The sequence below is a fragment of the Oryzias latipes genome, chromosome 17 (assembly GCF_053564925.1).
Source record: "Oryzias latipes strain Hd-rR chromosome 17, Olatipes_Hd-rR_3.1".
Taxonomy (NCBI): domain Eukaryota; kingdom Metazoa; phylum Chordata; class Actinopteri; order Beloniformes; family Adrianichthyidae; genus Oryzias; species Oryzias latipes.
Window position 1 is genome coordinate 9,182,853 of NC_136253.1, and position 11,118 is coordinate 9,193,970.

Consider the following 11,118-nt stretch of genomic DNA (forward strand, 5'->3'; position numbering starts at 1 on the left):
GGGGATGTGGGGACAGGCAACAGGTGAATCGCACAGGGATTGTAAAAACGTAAAACCCGCTGCCCGTCACTCACTGCAGCCTGTGAGTGTATGTTTGACTCCAGGTCTGCATGTGAGTAATCTGTCTCACATCTACGGAACATTCAGACCAACCTAAGATCACGTTTAAAGTCTCAACGCCTGCATGAAGCAGAAACTCACCACGTATCACCCAGACTAGACAATCAGCAAAACTACCACGAGAAATACTCATCATTTATTAGCAACAGCATAACAATGTTATTAAAAAGAACCCACAGACTTACTGTACTTTAAAAATGTTGAAATTCCGTAAAATGCACACATTCACTTGTATATTTAGTTTTAAACATATTGTCGCGGACTGAGTTTAACTTGGCTGTTGGGCCGCGTTAAAAGTTCTGGAGTTCATTGAACGCATCAAGCAGAGATCTGATTGGCCCTCAGTTCTGTCGCTCAGCCTGTTGTTAGGTAATCTGGACCAATGGGGTTCAGCTATGGACCGAATAAGGGAAATGGGAGGGCTGGAGCGGGAGCAGGGGAATATAAAGTTGGGAGAAGCGCTCTCGCCTCGGCGGGAGAGATTCAGGAGTTGCTGAATAAATGGTTTGGCGTTTGTTGCGGTCTACAGTAACCAGAATAAAGAACCTTAAAAGAGGTTAAGTCTCCGTGCCTCAGTGTGGGAAAGGGACACTACATAAATGTATGGCTCTTTCGAAATTACATTTAAAAATATGTGGCGTTTATGGCTCTCTTGGCCAGAAAGGTTCCCGACCCCTGCACTAGACAGTGCTCTGAACCTTTTTTCTTCAATGATTTGTGATCTTCACTGGTGTCCATGGATTACATGACATCTTTCCACCTTTATCCACCTTTGTCATCGTAGGGAGAAAACGTCAATGTGAGGATCGGGTCATCTGGACCCCATAGGATAGCACAAGGGATAACCATTTCGGTTATTTAATGCCCTTGATTTTAAAAGTAATTCAGACACCAAACGGCAAATATGACATCACATGGTATTGCTTAGATTTAGTCATCATGAAGACTAAATCTAAGCAATACCAGTCTTTTCATGACAGACACAACCAATGTCTGCATCATCACTCAGTACTAATTTGATTTGTTTCTCACTATTACAATCTCTTTTTCCTTATGTTTCTCTAAAAAACAAATAAACTTTATTTGAACCTTATGGACGTTGTTACTTTAACTACAGAGGAACTAAATGGAAATGTACAATATTTAGTTGAACTAAAAACCTTCCATCAAGATATGATCTCTTCATGTTTTGTAAATTAGATTAGATTAGCTTTACTTTATTGTCATTGTCCGTTGTACAATGAGATTGAGGATAACAGTCCAATGACTAAGCAAACCTGATTTTTAGGACTCTGAGTAAGATGACAGTAAAAAACTACATTTTGAAGTATATTCTTTATTTTCAAACAACATGCGATACTTCTCTAAAGTACCCTTCTCAACTGTGCTTATCTCCGAGTTATTCCCCTGAGCAGATTAAAATAAAAATAAAAAAAACAGCTGAGTGAAGAAAGTTTGTGTGAGGTAAGAAATAAGAGGCTCGTGTTTCTATTCGGAGACTCATGCAGTATTGCTCCGCTAGAAAACTCCACTTCCCTGTTCTGTACACGGCGCTCTGTCTTATATAGAGGACTAAAAATAGTCCAGATTTCTAACGAATAGAAGCCGGACCACCTCTGAATGTGTTAACCAATCACAATGCACGGAGAAGGCGGGTCCTTTCACGTGATTGGGCAAAAGGGGTGTGATGGGCGGACCATAGACCGCCATGAACTGATTGGTCGACGTGCCGAAACGTAACGCGATCACATGGGGGTGGGTCTGTCTGTGATTTTGAATCGGGGAGGAAGTTTACAGCCGCGCGGACGGACTTCACTGAGTTCGGCTCGAGCTCGCGGTTCGTCACGCGCTCACAACCTCCGCTGGAAGTGCACGATTCTAGAGCCTTCAACATACATGCGCAGACAGCAGAACGCCGCGCGCCTCTCCTCACGCAGCTGTTTCTTCCTTTTGCGAACCCGAATCTGCGTGAACTCGGAACGTCAGCGGGGATATGGATGTCATCCCGATGTGCAGCATCTTCCAGGAGCTCCAGATCGTGCACGACACGGGATACTTCTCCGCTCTGCCGTCTCTGGAGGAGTACTGGCAGCAGGTAAAACTGAAAGAGTGAGCGTGGATGGATGGATGGGCGGACATCCGTGTTGACAGCTCAGCGTGAACGCGCGCTTGTCAAAGTTATCTATTCTATCCGAGCAGCATGGGCTTGTTTATTTTATTTTGAGCAGTTTTTCTTCTTTTTTTCACAATTTCATGGATCAAAGTTTTTTAGTGACGTGAAAAAATAAACAGAAAGAATTGAGCGCCAAAATGAAACAAAAATAATATTTATTTTCTCACAAAAACAGCTTCTTGTGTAGTTTTAGTGAAAATGAACTTTATGTGGTGAAACCGTCGCTTTGTGATAAAAAGTGAGAGCCCGCTGAGGATTTGTAGGCTGCGCTCCTCCTCTTCTTCCTCCTCTTCTTCCTCCTCTGTCACAAACACGCACGCGGAGAGCGGAATGACAGTCTGACAGACAGAATCAATGACAGACAGACGCTTTTCTGCTTCACTGTGGCTCCGCGGAGTTCGAGTCTGGAGGTCTCAGATTTAAAAGAAGAAGAGTCTGTGTCTGTCTGTCTGTGCGCGTGTTTGTGCGTGAACAGATCCTCGCGGGCTCGGGTCCAAGTCCCCCCCCCCCTCCAGGCATTTGAAGCTCGCCTGGGATTCATCCAGCTCTGCTGACGAGATGCATTGCAAAAGACATGCATTCCTGCCAAACTCCCTCCCACTGTAGTCTTATTTTGCCCCCCCCCCTCCCCCTAAAACTCTCCATCTGATTAAGGATGTTACAATCCTGAAAGAATGGCACTATTGTTATTAATATTGTTGTTGGTTGTTTTTTTTTAGCACAAATCTTGAATGTCTGCCCCCCCCACCAGCCCCCCAGCAGTGCTCCTTCACCTCATTTTCCCTCTTACTGAACAGGCCAACCATCCACAGGACCAGGACATTCTATGGATACCCTGCGACCCAGGACCCCCCCCCCCCTTCTTTATTCTCCTCCTCCTCACAGCCCCTGGTGTGCCATGTTATTTCTAGCCATGTCTCTCCAAATGCATTATTAAATCCACATTACCCTGAATTATTGAAGGTTTTAAAAGATCTACAAGCACTTCCCTAACACGGAGAGGGATCGCTGTAGCACATGCAGATTTCATGACTGACCCCCCCCCCACACACACACACACACACACACACTCGTGTCGTGGAGTGCATGTGCTTGCGTGTGAGAGCACCTTGTTCTTGCATGCTCCCAGGAGGACATGTGGTCCTCTAATCCTTGCTGATGTGGCCTCAGAGGGGACCCTTAGAGTGCACTCCACTATTCTCTGCATAGGACATTGTGTGTTGCCTCAGTGGTGAAGGCCGGAGAGGAGCAGGTCCACTGCAAATCCTCCTTCTCCTCCTGCTGCTGCTGCTGCAGCGATTATGTGCACCACGCTGGAGCTTCCTGTACAATAAAACTAGACTGCCGCTTTGGTGATTTTGGGAATGTTTTGGTGCATCTCTAAATTTCTGCTGTCTACTCCTCTCCACAGACATGCCTGGAGCTGGAACGATACCTCCAGAGCGAGCCCTACGTCTCGGCCTCAGACCTGAAGTTTGAGAACCAGGAGGACCTGTGGAGCAAGTTGATGCTCGCCTGCGGAGACAATTCCACCAAGTCCGACCCAAAGATCCCCCACATCAAGGAGGAGGAAGACAATCAGGACCAGCACCTTGATGCCGGTGGCTTTAACTCCGACGCCAGCAGCGAGGCCTCGGACAGCTCGGAGGAGCTCTCCCCCACCCTCGACTTCGCCCCCGGCTCTTTGACTGACATTCTGGCCGACAGCGGCGAAGACCTGGGCTCCGCCATCATCAGCACGCCGCCTTCCTCGCCCGAGCTTGGCAAGGAGGGCTCGGGAGTAACCCAGGTGTGGAGTGGGATACAGACTGTGCTGCACTCACCTGGGAAAATAAGAACTGGTGTAGTGGAAAGATCTGGGCTGACCAGCGGGGAGGCATCTCCTGATGGGAAGAGGCGGGTGCACAGGTGTCACTTCAACGGCTGCAGGAAGGTGTATACCAAGAGCTCGCACCTGAAAGCACACCAGCGCACACACACAGGTAAACACGCGTGGCCCCTTCACGTGCAGGACATGCTGCTGCTGAAAGGGTTTCAAATGTGCAGAATACTTTGAATAGTTTGGCAGAGGAATGCCCACAACGGTGACCTAATTCACACAGTGGAACGTGACTTGGTGCACAGGGGGAGGGAGGGAGGAGGAGGAGGCGGGACGGGGAGGCCTGTTCCCCTGTGGCCTAAGCAGCACCCAAAGGACGGGGATCCTGAAAACAAAACAGCGGTTCTCATGTTTCAACATGGGAAACCACTCTGAAACCGCTTTGGGTTTAAATGAGAAAACGAAGAAAAAAAAGGAAAAGAGACGATGGGAAACAGACATTTAGTGGGTTTTACTGGAAGGGGCTCCAATGGGAGAAGTTTCCCCCGCCACCTCTGACCTCCGCTTGGCTGTTTGGGAAAGGAAGTCTGATTCGTTCTTCATAAATAGCCTCTCTTATTAAGTTCCGAGTGTGTCTTTTCTCTTTTTTATCGCTGAGAATTATACGTTATTTTTTCTTTCAACTCACTCCAGGCACACAGCCAGCTTCAAGTCACCATTACATCACCTTCTGTAGATACTGGGTCATGTTTGATTCCTAAAAACTTAGCATAAATGTCACATAAAGTTTGAGATACAAGGATTGGTTGGGTGTGAACTCTGAGAATTTACCTTTCTTGTTTTGTTTGTTTTTCTGCTTTTAGGGGAAAAGCCTTACAGGTGTTCATGGGAGGGCTGTGACTGGCGCTTCGCACGGAGCGATGAACTCACCCGGCACTTCAGGAAGCACACTGGAGCAAAGCCATTTAAATGCAGCCACTGTGACAGGTAGGAGCATTGGAAAGTCCCCAAACCACTTCACCATATGCATTTAGTCACAGTACTACTACAAAGAAGCAGTGGTTTTTTTTTTGTTTTTCTTCAATGGGAAAGATGGGACATTTTTGTCAAAATGGTGAAATGTTCAGTAACTGGATAAAATCAACGAAGCTAACTCAAAAACACATAGCTACATCAACAGTGAAAGGAGAAAAGAAATTTCCGGATTTTTCGCTTCCGAATATAAGTCGCAGCAGCTAAAAAAATGAATAACAAAGAAGACAAAAAAAATCATATATACCGGTAAGTCTTACTGAAGTACGATCGGCACTTTTGGGAAAATTGTATGTAACAAAATACAGCATTAAGAACGCACATTTCATCTTAAAAGCAAAATCATAATAATGGAATAGACAACAATAATAAATGTAATAATGGTATATGCACACTTCACTACCGTAACAATATTTAGCTTCATGAAACAGGAGGAATTACATTAGTATCTAGTATATCAGCACAACACATGAACAATTATTCAGATAGCCATAGCATAAAAATATGTTAACAAGTCGAATAAACTCTTTATATCACTATAAATCACGAAATCCATTGAATTCTTCCGCATCTGTGTCGCTTTTATACTCCGCCAGGCAGGCGCTGCTTCTTGTGCGTTTCTTATAGTAGCAAATACTAAAACACAGACCTATAGTGCTCTCTAATGGTTGTTATTGCGAAAATAACAAACACATAAGCTTCTTTATTTATTTTTCTTAAGTCACATGTAAGTCACACCTGTGTGTGAAAGGCACCCCTGGCCAAACTATTAAAAAAAAGTACAGTACAAAATACAGTTAAATAGCTGCAATGAAGGAATACGCCAAATAAATAATTACAAACAGAAAAACCTCACTAGAGTATTACTTTACATTTTTTTTAGTTGATATTTAAATATTTTGTTGTAGTTTCATACTTGTATGGGTAAGAAATGTTTTAAATGGAAGAACTAAAGCCCAACGCGTTAACACCAGAGCTTTGGCTGCAGTGTTGACGTTCTTTGACTCGTCGTAGCTTTTCAACCGTTTACGCAATAAATGTCATTTTAGCAGATTTAATTGCGTTTATGGTTGAAGACTCATGGTATGTCAAAGAGCATGTGCTATTTAGGTTTTGCCAGCGACATCTCCAACGTTAAAGGGTTAACTTACCACTCATTTTTAATATTATAGCACCTAGCTATATTAGCTATATATACTAGCTATATTAGCTATTAGAAGCTAACAAGGAAACAAGGCCACACTTGCACCCTCTCTTTTTTGTCATTTATGGTTTACTATTCAACTTTCTGCCACTTAGTACTGATTTGATCAAATCTGGTGTTGTATTTGTTTGTTTTTTAGTTCTTAGCATAAATATGCTTGTTAGCACTATTGGTTTGGGCCAAAGATGCTAACGTAGCTACAAAACATTGGAAAAGGACTTCTTTAGAAGTACTTCCTTAGACTGATGGATTTCTTTTTTCCCTGTGGTTTCTTCTCAGGTGTTTCTCCCGGTCCGACCACCTGGCGCTGCACATGAAGAGGCACATCTAAGGTGGCCTCCACTTTGACAGCTCGGAGGGCTGATTCTGGTTGACCGTCCTGACCTGTCGGGGTTCAGCGAGGCCAGTCTGTCCTGGTAGAGTTAACAGGGGCACCGCCATGTTCCAGTCAGTGGAAAAAGATGAAGCAAGGCAGGCTTTTATTTGCACCATACTTAGTGCCTCCAACACCTCGCTGTGGAGATTGCTCTGGAAAAGGCTTTTTCAAAAGAAGCAGGAGGGCAAAGAGAGACTTCGGAGGGTGGGGAGGGGAGGAAAATGGGAAAAATCTTGGCTGGAGAAGATGGAAAGAGACTCTTCTGTATGGTGTTCAATGCTTTTTACATTTCTTTTTCCTGGAGGATTTTGGGGTCTCCAAGGTTGGGGGCACCATTCCTCTGCTGACAGTGTGTTTGCCTGTGTGCGTGAAACTGTGAGTGCCTGAGACTGGATACCTGTGCTGGCTTTAGGGCTTGGATGAGGCTTGCATTGTGGAACTGTGAGTGAATGACATGGATGATGGGATGTTTTCCATTTTCTTTTTTATTTTGAGGGGAGGGGGATATGTGTCGTCTCACCAGGAATGAATGCAAGTAAAAGGTTCTGCTTGTGTCAGTTAAGTCAGTTCACAATGGCGGGGAGTAGGAGGGGAGGTGGGGTTGGCTTGGGTAAAAAGCTGCACCCGGTCTGTGTGGAGGTGGAACTACAGCTCCCTATCCAAAAATGGGAGGTTGTTTCGTTTTAGTGCAGCTACTATATGTGCAATGTATTGCATAGCCTGTCTCAAAACATATTCATTATACAGCGCATTTTGATTCCCATTATGCAAGCCTTCCATGTTAAAAGTAAAGAAAACCCACACAAACAAGTAGCACCACTATAACACAAATTGCATGGTGTCTGGGGATGTGTTGCTCACTTGTCTGCTGAAAGGACAACAGATTTCCATTCAGTAACAGCTACCCTCATTATACTCAGTATCATAGTCTTGTACAACACAGATAAGGCCGTCTTCTTGTTGGTCAGATTTTCTTGAAGCGTTGGGGATACCACTATTTTTTAGCTACTGTCTCTATCTGCACATTTTGCTTCCTTCTTTGGTTCCATCTGTAAATGCACTGTCGACTTTACTGATGCCTTATGTAAGTGGCCTTGTCTCGTCAAACAGATCACTCCCTCACACACAGGACCGTTACAGTTGTTACTAAATAGCTTTATAAAGGCTCTGATCTAAACAGTTGCTCCCTTTTTTCTATAGTTTTCTCACCCCATTGAGAGAGTAGTGCGATAGACGAACTCTCCACTTTTACACCACTGTATGCTCTTTGTCCAATACGGCATCCTTGGTTTTTATACTCCATAATAATCCAGATCTGATACAGAATCATGGAATTATTAGGAAAAAAAAGCAACTCAAGTTTAAAATGCTTTACTACTGTGTAGTATCAGGTAGAGCAGCTGTATTGTAGAGAAGCTGTTGCTTGCTGTAAAATGGTACAAAACCTTGGAAGTGTGTTCTCATAAAGTGTCAGTTGCCGAGGCAGTGGCAACTACAAACTTGCAGCATAGGAAAGGTTTGCGTCATAACCGGTTAGGTCAGTCGATGGGTCATAAGAGTTTATGTTGGGAGGAAAGAAGACGGCGGTTTCTGTCAGGTATTTGGTTTCGTCCCGCTCTCAGAGTCAGTCAGTACCTTTCCTCCTTCAAACAACCCTTATCTTAACTAACGGTACCAAGACCAGTCCAACCAGTTCAGCAGAGCTGTGGGTCCCTGGGTTTCTGTCCCGCTAGCTAAAGATCAACCCATTGTCACTATGTGCATGTTTTAACTCACATTACAGGAATCCACTTGAGTCATTTTCCCTCCTTTTCAGTTACTTCTACTTAGAGGAACTTTGATAGGATGTCAACATCCCTGGACCTGTTCAGGTCAACCTGTTGTAGAAGGCTGTTTGGCGTCTTTTTACACTGAAAATGTCCTCGATGCCAAGTTGTGTCGACTTGTAAACTAATTTTTTTAAGGAAGCTTCTATTTTAAATGGACACGGGACCAAAAAAAGGACAAACAAGTGCGACGTGATGTTCCTAAAAGGAGAAAAATTTGAAGACATTGTAAAATAGACGGCTCCATTGTCTTTTTATTTTTTTTTAAATAAAACCATTGCAAGGTGGAACAAATGTACATTTTTTCTCAACTGTAACTACACCTGTGGCCTATCATCTTTGAGGAAACCAACAATCTTTTCAGACATGAATGCTTCTGGACACTCGAATTGTCACATCCTTGCATTTTGGTGCCCGCCAATTCAATTTTTTTAGTTGTTTGTTTCTTCCCCCCCCGACCAGTTCTGCATTTGTGTGTTTTTAAATTTGCCATGTAAGTTATGTAATTTCTTTTGAATTTTTAGAAACCTGTGAAGATGCCCTATCTTTAAGCCAGAGAATCTTTATTGGATGAACACAGAAAATATGAGGCTCTATTTTTGTTTGTTTATTGGCATAACGAGATTTTTTCATTTAAAATTTTTTTGTAAAATAGTTTCTGTATGAATGTATTTTTTATTGAAAAATGGATAAAAAGACTTTATTGGTTCTACTTGTGTTTTTCTGTATTTCTTTGCTTTTGTACTCATCATTACTATAAAGTTGGTGTATATTTATTGGGGGGATAATTAGTTCCAAGAAATTTAGTGATTCAAAAGTCGTAAAAGTGAACTCCTTCCTGCAGTTGCAAAACTTAGCGTCTGATTGTTGGATGACAGTCATCCACGGCTCTTTGATTAAAAATCCATACATTGAAGTTCAAACTAAATGGAAGGAAGTAAAGCATGACTTGCCCTTTTGTGTTCATCTATAAATGGGCAACTTATAACAATGGCGTCAGTAGTGCTTCTTTGGGGACCATTTTCACCAGGGGAAGCTTGTTTGGTACAGGACCGACTTTAATGGGATGATGTTAGAAACTGTCGCCCAAGAGGCATCATTGTGTTTCAACTAACAACATAGTTGGGCATTTTTAACCACTTTTTGCTCAAAGCAAGCCAGGGTTAAAGGTTCAACTGGAAACATTTAAATAATTTGAGCCTTTGTAAATATTTGCGACATGTAGGAAATGTTGGTTATTTTTGTTAGTGTAGTGATTAATCCTCTGACTCTTTTTGAGATGTGCAGCTGCTAAAGTTCTTGGATGTGTAGCTGCTAAAGTTCTTGGATGTGTATCACCGTCAAGACGCTGGTCCAACCCAAACTAGTTTGGTCATCCATTTCAGTTGAGCAAGGGATTATGGGGCTCAGAGATATAATGATTTAGACAAAAATGAGGGATTATTTTACTATATACATTTTAACTGTAAGATCCTATTGTGACATTTTGACCATATTCTAGTTTTCCTGAGTAAAACGTGGAAACTGAGCAGAAGGTAAAAGTTTTATGTTGTGATTGGTGATTCTCCCCGACCATGTACTCATTTAACCCCTTAATGTCTACATTTATTTGCAATTAAATAAAAAAAAACTTTTTTTTTTCTTTCAAGAACATGTTAAATTTCTGCAGCAGTTCTGGATTAAATTATGCGTTCCGAATTCGCAACATTTGGCGTGAGGGGATAAGGGAAGACCACAAACTTGACTTTGACTTTCTCAGTGACTAAAAGCTTGATTAAAAAAAAACCCGCAGAGATAAGATATGTGGGCAGACTTTATGTTGCATATACTGTAGATTTAATGTCAATTAATTTTAGTTGAGTAACTCTTGGAGAAAAGGTGAAATAATAAAAGATGAAGCAAGTCCCCTTTTTAATTGCCACTTTTCTGGACTCAACCTGGATAAATGAGACTCCACAGAGATTTTTTGGTCCATTTATACCTTAATAATAGGATGAGAAAGTCATACAGAACCTACAAAATTAAAACTTAAAAATTTAGTTATCTGATTAGTCCAAATCTGGTTTTAATCCAAGTCAAACGGTTGCTGACATAAAGTTTTGACCTTTGCTTTCAGTTTTAGGCCATGATTGATCACATTTGACAATCAGTGATTGTTTCTCACCTAGCTCCTCTAGTGCAAATGTCTGATATTGCACCTTGTTTTAGGGCAGATGGAAATGTGTGGCTGAAGTTCCCATTTTTTCAGAGAAACACAGGACTTGACATGTACTTGCTAATCTAAGACTTGGGACTTGACTTCTCAAAAGGGTGTGTGATGACAGATATTGGCATGAAACATTTCCGTTGGTTTTTCTGCCCAAATGTGACATCAGGTCAAATAATACCCATATAAACATCAGTATTCAACTTAATTTAAGATTTTAAATTTAAAAAGAGCCAGCACGTTTATATAAAAATCAAGGATGGGCGACTTCAGTAGCTCCTTGCTGTTTTTTTCACTTGTAAACTGAAGGTCGAACTAATCATTCAAAATGTTTTCTTTACTAGACTTCATAGCAAAAAACC

At 42.3% G+C, this 11,118-nt stretch overlaps 1 protein-coding gene across 1 annotated transcript; it reads left to right on the forward strand.

Annotated features, from left to right (window-relative positions):
• The first annotated feature begins 1,861 nt into the window (after positions 1–1,861).
• LOC101165839 (Krueppel-like factor 6) lies at positions 1,862–9,262 on the forward strand. The gene is made up of 4 exons (XM_023965039.2): positions 1,862–2,215; positions 3,705–4,275; positions 4,976–5,099; positions 6,628–9,262. The coding sequence occupies exons 1-4, from the start codon at positions 2,114–2,116 to the stop codon at positions 6,677–6,679; spliced, it is 849 nt and encodes a 282-aa protein (XP_023820807.1). The 5' UTR covers positions 1,862–2,113; the 3' UTR covers positions 6,680–9,262.
• The last annotated feature ends 1,856 nt before the right edge of the window (positions 9,263–11,118 follow it).